The following is a 13,419-nucleotide window of genomic DNA, read 5'->3' on the forward strand; positions in this document are numbered from 1 at the left end:
GCATACACACTCCTACAGCGGTTCTTGATCCTGCAGCTCTAATTCTACCATAGAAATATAATGTAAAGTACAAATATTTTGCATTATTGTACTTGTACAATGTACAGTTTTGTTTAAATCTATATTTTCTGCCCATTTATCAGTCTTTTTCCCCCTCCCGCTTAGAGAGGAGCAGGCACACATCACTTTAGATTTTGACACTCAGTGTTGGTGTGCACAGTTTGAACTCATTCCATTACTATCTCCTCCGGTGACCTCTGCATTTTCCCACTGCTTCAGAATGTCTGTGTCCTTTCATGCAGGACAACACAACGTTTTTAAGTACCGCACAAACGGTTCAACAGGGCGGTGAAGGTCTGCTACTGGGTAGACAAAGATAAGGAACAACTTCAACACCAATTTCCATTATTGTAGTACCTGAAAAACACACAACCCCATGTTCTTTGTGCAAGCAATTATTGTCCAACATTTTTTTCATGAATATAAATCTAATGTACTTGCACATAGGAAAACATTGATGTTGTCTTTTGTCCCTCTAGTTCTCCAGACCAAGAGATTCACGCAATACAGAGCTTGTAGTGAAGCACCACCTAGTGACAGCTTCATGTATTACATTAAACCTGGACACTTTTTATTACCCTTGGTTTATAAGCACTCATTGCACTGTCCCTCTCTTTATTCCCTGTAGGAGTGTACAGATGTTGAGTGTCTGTCTGGTTGTTCTCAGGAAGAGTTTGTAGCCGGCTGCTCCCATCAAGCTCTTCATCTGAGACTCTTGGAGATCAGTCTCATCTTGTTCACAGCTGCTCTCTGAGAACATGAGGACATCGTCCCAGACCTACAAAACTTTTTAAGCTATTAACATAAATATGTTTGACCTTATATGCAAGTTATGCATCTGTTACAAATGATATTTATTCATACATTTTACGTATTAAAACAGCTGTTTTGAGTCCTTTATCTGTTGCTCTCATTATATGAGTTTAAGAAAACAAAATGGTTGAATGTGACCACAAGCTCTAATCATGGCTGTTCAAGTAGACTCAGGACTACCAACACATACTTAAACAACACCTTCCATGGGTTCATATATACCAACTTGGTAGGCATCAAAATAATGTACGAATGATCAATCGAGTTGAGTTTCGTGCAATTTGAACTTTAGCCATCGAGAGCAGGAAGTAGCATATTGGAGGAGTTTGCTTTTTCACACTTTTTAGGAAAATGTAACTGTAAGAAACATGAAATATAAATGTGATTATAGTCATTTGATTTGAAAAAAATATAAAGAATCCAAGAAATAAGTTTTCTCTATCATCTTTAAACTTGGTTTCAAAAGTATTGAAAGCATTCTTTCCGTAAGCCATTATGACTGAGCTATTAAGGTTCTATTTAGGTGGATCATTCATACTTCTAGTTAAGTTTGGAAATTTGATGATCTATTAAGCAGTTAGAACTGAGCAGAAAATAATGGATTTTATTTGATTTGTTTCATCAGTTTTGATTTGTTCATTGCCCTTCCAGTATTGGACTGAAGAAATCTGAAAAAGGTCTGAATGTGATAGCGCAAACTGTTTGGTTTGTATGGAAGTGGAACTAGACCTACCATTCTGAGGGGTCTCAGTCTACTTGTTTGGGTTGCAGCTTTCACACATTTTGGCTTTAAGTAGTTGGCTTTAACTGAACCACATATGCCAAATATGGATGCATCTTGGACAAGCTCTTTACCCTTATTACAGTCTTACGAAAAGGTCACAATCCAGTTGGCCATGGGAACTTGTCCAACTCTACATGTGATTTGTGGACTTGGAGAAGGCATGTGGCCATATTCCTCGGGGCCAACTGTAGGGAGTACTCCAGGGGTATAGGATACTGGCTCAGTTCCTATGAGCCACTCAGTCCAACAAACCATCAAAATCATTCCAGGTGGAAGTTGGACTCTGACAAGGCTGCACTTCGTCACTGACTCATAACTTTTATGGACAGGATATTCTTGGTAGAGCCATGTGACAGAAACGATTCGGTTGGGTGGCCTGAGGATTCCAGTAAAGAAAGCACAATCACCAAACATATCATTATATACATAGAACTCATAAAAGTGCTGAAAGCCAATTCTAAGCGAGGAATGAGGAAACCGCAGTTCAAATTGTTGAAAAAAATGTTCAGAGCTGAGGGCACTGAGAATGAACGAGAAGCAAGAAGAAAGAAGAATACAGTAAACTCCATTCAAATTGTTTAGAAAATAGCAAACAAGACCTAAAATGTGTCTAATATTTTGAGCTCTACTCAAATAATAGCAATAATAATAAGCAAACAAAAACATGTTAAAAACCCAATTCAAAAAGTTTGGCAATTGTTTTATAACTCAAGCAATTGGTTAAATTGAGTTGTTTCTTTAATTTAAAATCCTATCTTAAGAAACTGCTGTTCCAGGAGTATGAGCATGCTAAGAGGGCTGAGCATATAATTGTCATTGGCCCATTACATTGAAAACAGTTGGCTAAGCAAAGAAGAAATAAAAATGTAACAAACAAACTTCAAATTGTTCTTCAAGTGTTCATCAAATCTGATCAATCGATTTGAGTTTGTTTAATTTGATCCTGCACATCAGGTCGACAGAATTTCTTATTCAAGCTGCAGCAGCTGCAGAGGGACTTTTGTGCAGAGGGGCGTTGGGATTTCCTCAGAAAGTATTCTAACCAAACAAATATTTAAATTTGAAGAACGCACATAAATTTGTTAAAAACGTTTTCTAAACAAGCAATGAAGCAAACCCATTTCAAATTGTTGAGTAAATGTAAAAAAAAAACAAGAAATTAAATGTAGAAAACATATTTTCCAGTGCTCAATCAAAAATTGTTGTTTTAAAATGTGTTTTAAACAAACATGAAATAAAAATGTAACAAACTCACTTCAAGTTATCCAAAAGATGTAAGCAACCAAGAAATAAAATGTTACAAGCTCATTTCGGTTTGTCCAGAGGTTAATATACCAAATTTGGGTGAAATCAAAAGAACATCCACATACATACATCACGTACATCAGAAAATATTAATTGTAATGTAAAGTAATTAACCATTAAACCGTATACCCTATTACATTGCAATTACATAGCATGGACACCATGCCCAGCTTGATCAGTATATGAAATCTCCAGGTCCTGATAATGTCCCACTGCCAAGCCACTTAGTTTTTTTTTTTTTTTTTTTTAATAAAAAAGATATTGTCATGTCAGTTAACATTTGTTTCTGGAAACAAAATAGTTCATAAATATTTTCAACTCTTCCAAATACAAAAGTGGTTTTAATATATTTAATGTATCAATAATACAAACATCCATTACATCTGCCTTTTTGCACTAGTGTTTATTTCAATACCGGTATATATTTTTAACCTTTAGTTTTTTAGTATATGTTGTGCCTGTGTACTTAAACCATTTTCATTGTGGGTGAATGAGAAACGTCTTCTCAATTCTTTGTATGCCTGGTAGATGTGAAGACTTGACAATAAAGCTGACTGAATTAGTTTTGCAACAATAGCAAAATTATTTTATTTCAGTGTCATTGTCAGTGGTCTGGCAGCCGTTATTTCCCTAAGCTTACAGCTGCGTGCTGGGCGGTGCTCTGACGTACTCTTCCATCAACACCTCAGACACATCAGAACAGTTGCTACTCAAATGGCACACCTGCATACAGGTCAGTCTCAAGTCTGTTATATGGTAATTATCTACTATAAGTGAAAGCAAACAGACAAGACAAATATTAAATACACTACTATCACTGTAGATCATAATTCTCATTAAAGTGAATTATATTGGGATTCACTTGATAGCAATGTCAATATGCTGTATAGTGACAGCAAACTGAAAGGAATATGAAATAACTGAAGTTATTACAGCCATTGAGTGAAAGTTTATTAAAATATGCAATAACTGCAAGACAGACCAGAATTTCAGTTCCATAATTTTATTAAGTTGTTTCCCATATACAAGCGAGACGATATGGAACCATAGCAACAATAAAACTGTTGCATCATTTCCCCAAATCTGATTAAATTATGTGTACACCCGTCGCATAGAACAGTGGTAACAGATGGCCTACATGCCTGCAAGCTCAAACAAAAGGTGTTAAGTGACATTACATCATAGAAACTTCAATTATTCAAATTCCTCCTGCTATTCCTACATTTCCTGTCGACAGTCCTTTTTTTTTCCAACTTCACAAGTATTCACTGTTATTTACAGGAAGCTTGCAAGTGGGCGCAGATCCACAACACACTTCATTAGCATGCAATGTTGCACCCATATGTACTTTGCTTTAGCAGCAGAGGCACTGATGACTTTCCCTGAAACAAGCCTCAGTCAGACTGGGGGGAGTTTGTACCAACACCTCTCAAAGCTGTACTCTGGAACTGACCTGGAAGATACTAGTTAACCAGAGTTGCTTTTTCAGTAATAAAAATGCAGCAACAGTCATTAAACTTAGATTTAATTCGCACTTTTAACCACAACACGTCCCCTGTCCTGCAACTAATTTGGTGGTAAAAATTGTACAGATTGCATAAATCTTTTATGCCGAGTGGCTACGCCTCATCTTTGGCACAAGTGTGGCCTCATCATTGAAGGGTGTAATCCTAAAAAACCTGCCACAGAAAACCTGGATGTTTACCTACAAATCAAACATATCACCCATGATAAAGAGGTTGTAAGCTTAATTATTTTTGCAACAAGTGAGATACAAGAACACTTGAGTTAAAGAGCAAAAAACTAGATAAACATTTAAGACCAGTTCATTGAAAGTGCCCCAAGTTCATTTAGCTCGAAATATTAAAAGATACGAGGTGTTGGTGGGGTCTTAGCAAGCCAGACATATCTAAGCATATTCTATAGATCAACCACTTCTGCATTATTTATTCCCATCTTCCGGTTTCTCTTTCCTGCATCACATCTTTGGCAGTGTGACTTAATGTCCACAAAGTTGTACATCTCATCTGTGCAGCCAGGTCTGGTCAAACTAGTGCTGTTTCCTCCTGAAGGAGCATCCTGGGTAAAAATAAAAAACAAAGCACAATTTAGTTTAGCTTTAAAATAAACAAAAATCACCCACTTTGGTTTCATGTGAGAAACGTTCACAGGAGCAAAGGAGAGTATGTGTCAGTATTTATTGGAGATGAGTATAAGAGCAGATCAATGCAGCAAAGATGGTGTATGAAATGACTGATGGAAACAATAAAATTAATGCTGCCGTCTTTCCAACAACAATCATTATCAAACGAGTCCTATTCTACTGCCTAAGGTTGCAACGGCAACCAGAGTAATTCAGAGCCGAGTGCACTGAGAATCTGTTGGTTACCTTGGCAGCATAGCAGAGGATGGAGTGGGTTGGACAGCGAGAACACCAGTAAATACAACCCACGACCCAAAGATCAAGTTCTTCACTATCACTACATACAGGTTATTGTTAGTTGTTCAAAGCAAGGTGGAAAATGTATTTTTCCGACATCTCGAATCAACTCAACTCTTAGCCTGAGAATAATCCCTGCTTGTTAGAGATGGACCTGCGAACGTAACCTCAAGAAACATCACATTTGTGCTTGCAGCAGATTGTGTGGAAATGGATCAATGCTGATGAATTTCTCTCACAACCACAAGAGTCACTGTATGCCTTACCAGTAACCCTGTTCATGGAGGACACCATGAGAGGGCAATACAAAGGCAAATGTAGGTCACTCAGGGGCAACGCGCCTCTCCCCACATCAGACCAATAGTTCAGTTATATTTTCTAAACCCAATTCTCATTTCTGTTTCCTGTCAGCTATTAGCACCTGCCTGAAGGTTATAAATGTGCGATCTTTGAATTTTTACTTTAGACTGAGCAGTTTATTACCAAAGACATCAGGTATCCACCCCTAACCCCTCCACCAAGTTACAACATCCCAAAATAATCTATCCAAGCTTTGATTGGATAAACGGATGGGATTACACGCATTCTTGCAGCCAGTGGATGTCAACAGTTTCTGATACAACTTTCTGTGATAAATGTCTTGTTTATCAAGTTTGACTTTGCAAGTCAACCCTAAAACATGGGCAAAGGAGTGGGCTGCAAGTTGTAAGATAACTCTACTCCACCCATCTCTCACAATCCCCATTGAAAATGAACAAGGTCAGCATCCAGGTGTAGTTTTCCCAAATCAATGTCAATCAGAGCCAGGGCTGATAACATTTGTGCCTATATCAGTTATTTTATGTGAGACAAGTGAATATCCAACGCATTTAAACATTTTATTTTTTGCTTTTGGTAATTAAAAGTTGACATGTCACTTTTTGATACTACTCAATGGAAAATGAAAAGATCCCAAATGTTGCAGCTGCATTTTCTGTGCAGGAATTCAACTTACTAACCTCCAGTATTTTATGCTCACATTGAACCACGATGCAGACAATTTAATTAAATTTGTTTATCTTGCGTTTCTCCACATTTCAAACGGAATTCTAACCTTTTCATTTTCATCTGAATTGATCATTTTGAGTAACTTTCCCACTAAACAAAAAAAAAAAGAACCTGATGACTGCAGGCTTACAATAGTGGAGACGGATACAGGTAAGGGAGAGGGAGTCACACAAGGCTGAGCCATCATCCCTGTATACTTTATCGCATGACTTATCTTCACATTTTTTTTCTGTTGGTTGTTTGAGCAAACAAATGCTTTAACCTTCATCTTACGAGTTACTCTTTAAACCTTCTAGGCTTGTGCCATGGCTACCAGAAAAGTAACACACGCACAAGAGCCAAAATCAACAGATTCTAGTCAAAGTAAACTATAATCATTTGTTTAAAAATACACAGCACTTTAGTTATTCCCATTAATATACAATGTGTGTATACACAATAACTTCAACGAGGACAAAAAGCAATGCAGCTACATAATTCTGGGTCTCCTATTTGCAAGAGCCACATTAAATGTGGGTATCACTTTCAGGCCTGTGCAAACCTACAATGACATAAGTCTCAAGGTATTTAGTTAGTACTATACAAACCCAACACAAATCGGTCTGAGTACACACCGAAATGTTTTGTGTGGACAAGCTTAATAACCCAGTTGCTGTCCTGTACCTTCTGTGAGACGAGCTTTCCCTCCTGTCGGCTGACACAGGACCGTGGAGCAGCCAACACAAAGCACTACAGTCTGAGCGTGGCTGAACACTGTGGTGATCTTGTAGCAACCTGCAAAATGGGTACAAACATCAGAAGTGAGGGTCATGAAAGTGTTTCACAGAAAACAGCCAGCTGCCAAAAAGAAACCAAGCATACATGCTCGATAACTGGTTTGTCCTTGTAGCTGTTTATGAAAGCGAGTCACTTAAAAGTCTCACTCAATAGACAACCACAAGAGTCGCTGTATGCCTTATTTGACACCCCAATCACAACAGGAACAGTGAAAGGGCAACACATAAAGGCAAAAATGTAATCACTTCCTCATTCCATACAGAAGAGTATTATGCCAATTAAAATAAGTATATAACTTAAATGCGTGGCTATGACTCACCTGGGCATTTGACGTCCATAAAATAGGAGTTGGGACTCTGTACAAGACGCTTTTTCTTGTGACACCTCTTCTCTTCCTCTGGACTGGGGTGCAACAGATCTTTTGCAAGCTAAAATAAAACCAAAACCCACAGGTTAAAAACAACTTTCCCAGGTTTTAAAAGAATACATAGATAAAATAAACAAATCACTGAAATGTTGAACTCTGTCACTATCCCCTGCGTATTAAGGTTTTACAGCATGGTTGCTAAAAAACAAGGGTCAAGTCGCCATTACAATGTTCCACGTGGCACTGCTAGACGAGAAATGGAAACCAAAACCATCAAGTACAGACTTATTTAAAAGAAAATACATTATGAAGATTAAAAAAGGCATTAGTTAGAAACTGTACAATTCTGCTTTCCAAATTAAAATAAAACAAAATTTAACGTGACCAGAAAGCAGCTAAAAATATTAAAAAGATTATTTAACACATTCAACTAAAACGAAAGTTTAGACAGGTTTCTTCTTGAAAATGCTAAATACATATACATCTTATATCAAATTAAGAGGCTCAGCGTGGTTTAGACCAACAAGCAGCCGCGTGTGCTCCTTCCTTTCTTCACCACGTGTTTCGCCATATTGCCTCCGTTCAGATTTCCATATTTATAACAAAGTAAATTCAAAAAAACAACTTCCACCAATACAAAGCGTTAAAATAAGACGTATATTATATCATTTTGCAATAAAATCTGTCTTTGAAGACTGCTGACGGCTACAGGGAAGGTATTCGTACTTACAGGCATGACTGCGAGCGTCGACTGAGGAACCTCGCTGTGGACCGGAAACTGATAACTGCAGGAGGAGGACCCGGGCAGGAACAAGTGAAGCCTGAATTACGGTTCCGCGTTAAATCGACGCAGAGCCTACGCCGTAGGGTACCGCGTAGCCTACGGCGTAGGTTCGGCGTTGGTGTAACGCGGAACCATAATTAGCCTTCACTCCTATATATGTCAATTATCTTTCTTATATGCCATAATTACTTGGCATAAACATCGTTGTTCAATAAATACAAAATATATTGTTCTCTATTTTATAAGTGGCAGCTCTGGAGAAATTTAAAATATAAGACTATTTCCCACATTAATGTCAACATCCATCCATCCATTATTCCAACTCACAATTTCATATCAATTAATGTCAATATTTTAGATTAAATTTTTGTACTTTTTGTGTTTCTTTTTTGCTCTAATACAATGTTAGATATAACATTTATATAAAGAAAACAGGCAACGTAAGGGACACATTTCAGTGAGCTCTTCTTGTCAGCAGGTGGCGCTGCTGCCACGAAGCAGGTTGCTGCTTAAACAAAGGATTACATTTCTATCAAAATCCATTCAAATGTACCCTTTTTGTCTTTTTCATTTATTTTTTAGATCAATTTTCAGGCTTAACTGTGTTATCATACTTTCATAATCCTGATTAAATCTCACTGAGAGCTATTGAGTATATTGTATATTGAGTGAAGAACTTTTACCTTTAGATTGCTTGTTATACACCTGCAGCTGGATGAATATGTTGTTGCTGTATATAATGTCCATCACTTAGATATGAGTTTATATGCCAACAATGTGAAGCAAATCTGTACAATAATTAAAAATGAGCAATTATTGTAAGTCATTTTACTGAAGTTAGAGTATGTGATGGAAAATCCAGCCTCGGCTACTTGATTAAATCAAAACTGCTGAGAGTAGCAAAATAATAACCTTGGCCCAGCTAAATATACAGACTGGGAGTCTGCTCAAAAAAGATTAACACTGGCCTTAAAGATGTTTTTGTCTACTCGAATCGTAAGACTGAATCATCCTTTGTGCCTTAGAATCAGTATGTTTCCTTTAGGTTGTCATCCTGCATCGAGACACCTCATGTATGTTCTGACCCTTTTGCATGCAATTGTTTCATTAAATCTACTGAAATCTGGATAATTTCTCAAGTCTTATTCTTGATAACTTAGACACTCAGTTTCAGCCCAGTTATTCACCTAGTTGGAAAGAACACATTAAAGAGCATTTTATGGGTTTTTCCACAACAGAGTATTTATTCAATTATACTAAACTTAATTATGTTATTTATAATTAATTAGATTTTATTACTAAATATATTTTTGATATCTTATTTTGCCTATATTTTCCCCCTATTTTTTGAGTTTAGTCTTTAGTCTACATATTTCTTTTTATTCATACTTTTTTTCCACTCTTTCCCGTTTTTGTCTATATGAGATCAGCTGTCATATCATCCTCCTCTTCAACTTTGCCTGTGAAATAAGAACAGACAGGGATTTTGCATTGTCTTATTTTAAAATACTTGAATGTCATTCTGGAGGCAGCATGTTGCTCCAAGGTCTCATTGTATTTTACCATCAATACTGCCATTACTGAAGTGAAAATTACTTTTGTCAAAAGGATTGAATCATTGCATGTGCCCCTGACATTTGGACTTGTTGCTGATAACAGTCTGGATGGTCCTTTTCTTCTTTTGTTTGAAAACTGTCACTGGTTAGTCTGACCATAGTGTGATGGTTCAACCCAGATGCATTTCAATCCAAGGACGTTCATGCTGCCTTTTGACAAGGGTAGTATAAGGCTTTTTTTTTTTTTTGAAAAGTTAATACTTAAAGGCATTTTTAAATGTGGCTCTTTTGTAGATATTGACAAAGGTTTTCTAAAGTAATTCTCATTTGTGTGGTTCACTGTTCCTAATGTCACCATTCTTGATGTTGGAGATGAAACATGTCCAGTTTAATAGTTTAATTTAACATCATGTCCTTGGTGCACTGATACTCCAGAAGATACATTATTTAAAAGCATGCACTGCAGATAGAAGATAGCAACTTGTTTTGGAATGTGAAAAATTGATCAATTCTAATCTAAATTAAGTCACCAATAAAAAAGAACTATCGTGAATTCATGTATTGATAGCTTTGCTTGTATAATATTGCCACAATCTTTTCCTGATTTGTGGTTATAATATTTATGTATTTATTTATCTTGACAATAAACAAATCATTGTATATAATAATCATTTATAATCATAAATATTGCATATTTAATATTATTAAATTAATTTAAATTAATTTCATTAATCTGTCAATCTAGTTGAGTTTCTCGTTACTTCTTTCAGCTTTTATCTCTGAAACTCACCACAGCAGCTCTTATCCTGGCTTCTGCATCTTCCTCTGTGCCACCAAAGAACTGCATATCCTCTTTCACCACACCAAAAATCACCTCTTTGGTCGTCCCCTTTCCCCCTGCCTGGTAGCTCCATGCTGACACACACTCATATCCCACCAGACATGCAGTTAGTGGTAAATACTGTGTTCCAAAAGCAAAAACAAATTTCAAACAACAAACAGTGCTCTACAGAGCCATTGCTGAATGGAATTCTCTTCCGGGTTACATTTCTAAAACCCAGAGCAAGGTCAGTTTCAAAAAACAGGTGAAGAAACACATAGCTCACAAAAGGTAGTGTAACCATAAATTATTTATTTACGGTGTGTCTTGCTGTATCTGAGTGTGTGTTTTTTGACACTGTATGTGTGATGATCCCCCACAAAATCACATGTCACAATCACTATATCTGATTGGATGTTAAGACTATGCTTTGCTGCTATTTGCTTGCTAAATGATTTGCTAAATTTGCTGATTTGCTAATGGCTGGTACTATTATAGACTGTACGTTGTCTATGTGAATCTTTTTGTGATGTTTGTTAAATTTGCGGATTTGTTAAATGTTGTTACTTTTATAGACTGTATGTTGTCTATGTAAATCGTTTTGTGATGTTTGTTAGTGTATTTCTGAGCTGTATTTTTATTGTTATCATATTATTTTTATTGTTTCATTGATCAGACCCCAGGAAGAGTAGTTGATGTAAATTACATCTGCTAATGGGGATCCAAATCAAATCAAATCCATCTCCAGTATTCTTCTATCAATGAAATCAGAAGCCTATCCGAGCCTCGTTCATCTCCACGGTGTCCAACCCTGGCTGCTCCTCTGATGTTATTGTTCAATCCCAGTCATTCCAAAAGAAAATCTTAACATCCTCAACTCTGCCACCATGATTCAAGATTCAAAGTGTATTTACTGTACAAGGACGTTATTTACTTGCTGTCCACAATGAATGGCAAGTAATGTGGAGTCTATCTATAAAATAGCCAAGTACAAAATAAATAGTACAAAATAAAACTATTTTAAAAAGGCAACAAGTGAAAAATATAATATAAAAATATAAGCTGAGCCGAAATATAACTATGTAGATAAACAGTTAGCTGCAGATAAACTAAAGTATGAAGATATTTGTGCAAGTTAGTGTGCAACATCAGGTGTACAGTATGTGAATTACTGGTAATAATGTTTGTAATTACACATGCGGAAACTGAAAATGTAAACATTAAATCCTATGTAATATGGAAATATTACACCTCGTTGTAATATTAGCCTCATTTATAAGAACAGAAATATAAACAATATGCATTTCCCAAATAACCTACAAATACCTAAAAATGATACTTAAATATAAGAAAATACCCCTTGTAACACTTCTGAGTTTACTTTGTCTCATTTGTGTTTTATATTAAGGTTTTGTACTGATTTGACCATCTTTAACGTGTTTCTCTGATGTTATTCCTGATATTAAAGATTGATTTGTTGTGTGTCCCAAGAACCAGAACCAAGCAAGGTGAAGCAGCGTTCAGTTATTCTGCTCCTCAACGGTGGAACAAACTTCCTGTAGACCTGAGGTCTGCTCCAACTGTCAGCTCCTTTAAATCAGGGCTAAAAACATTACTGTTTACTGAAGCATACTCCTAAATTAAATACTTACCTGCTGTACTCTACTGCCCTTTAACAACTGCTTTTTATTATTTTACCTCTTTTCTTATCATTTTATTTCATTTATTTGGTATTTAAGCGTACTCTTAAATTAAATACTTTCTGAAAACCGCGAATGAGATGTGTACCTGCTGTACTCTACTGCCCTTAGTTTTCAGCAACTTGTGCTTTTTATTATTTTACCTTCTTTTCTCATAATTTTATTTCATTTTACATGTTATTTACTGTCTAATTATGTCTTGCCACGTTTAATGTTGATGTAAAGCACTTTGAATTACCTTGTGTTGAATTGTGGTATTGTAGTGGCCAGTGGCTGCGTCCGAAATTTGGACGCAGCCACTAATAGTCCATGGGCCAGAGTCCAAAATTTCACTTGTCAGTACCACTCAAGGTGACTAAACTTGGTTATGATTTTTGAAAATATCTATGTCTGTAGATGATATTTTGGTATGATAACCCTTCCTGAGTGGCAGCTGTATCATAGTTTTGAGTGACATTATGTGATGATCCTGTACTTGGTTAACCTTCTTAACACTATCTTAAGTACACACAGAATTTGATAGCCGAACTATAATCAGATCTTGACATATTCCCATTAATAACGATGTTAATTTTGTTTACAATATTGTTATGTTTATAATGTTGTTTATAAAACTAAGCTGGTTCTTATCTCATTGTGGTGTCCTTTATTTCCTGTATTTGCATGATAAAGACCAGTTTGTGGCTGTCTTAGTTTCATAGGAGCCTAATGATGCTCTCCTAGTTTAAGGCTCACAATGACCTGCAACAATGATATACTGTAGTATGGGGTATATTATACATTTCCTGAATCCTATTCCAGTTTGTGTATCACTGTTGTTCCTAGATGACACAGGGCTAAAAGATAGTATATCATTTAGGCGAAAATGGTGTAAAAATTGGTGTTGTTTATAGTTTAAAGAGCTGCAGTGACCTCTATGTTGGTCAGAAAGATTCACATCTTAGCTTGAATGAATGCTTAAAAGGT

The 13,419-nt window shown here is 36.3% G+C and overlaps 1 protein-coding gene and 1 non-coding gene across 2 annotated transcripts; both read right to left on the minus strand.

The window, feature by feature from the left end:
- Positions 1–3,949: 3,949 nt before the first annotated feature.
- Positions 3,950–8,402, minus strand: rps27.2 (ribosomal protein S27, isoform 2). Its single transcript, XM_061716902.1, has 4 exons — positions 8,324–8,402; positions 7,546–7,654; positions 7,113–7,223; positions 3,950–5,041 (listed from the first exon to the last, which is right to left on the minus strand). The coding sequence occupies exons 1-4, from the start codon at positions 8,327–8,329 to the stop codon at positions 5,013–5,015; spliced, it is 255 nt and encodes an 84-aa protein (XP_061572886.1). The 5' UTR covers positions 8,330–8,402; the 3' UTR covers positions 3,950–5,012.
- LOC133441223 (small nucleolar RNA SNORA13) lies at positions 7,325–7,458 on the minus strand. Its single transcript, XR_009782426.1, has one exon. It is a non-coding gene; the product is annotated as a small nucleolar RNA SNORA13 (small nucleolar RNA).
- Positions 8,403–13,419: the final 5,017 nt, after the last annotated feature.

Source organism: Cololabis saira, chromosome 3, assembly GCF_033807715.1.
Source record: "Cololabis saira isolate AMF1-May2022 chromosome 3, fColSai1.1, whole genome shotgun sequence".
Taxonomy (NCBI): Eukaryota; Metazoa; Chordata; class Actinopteri; order Beloniformes; family Belonidae; genus Cololabis; species Cololabis saira.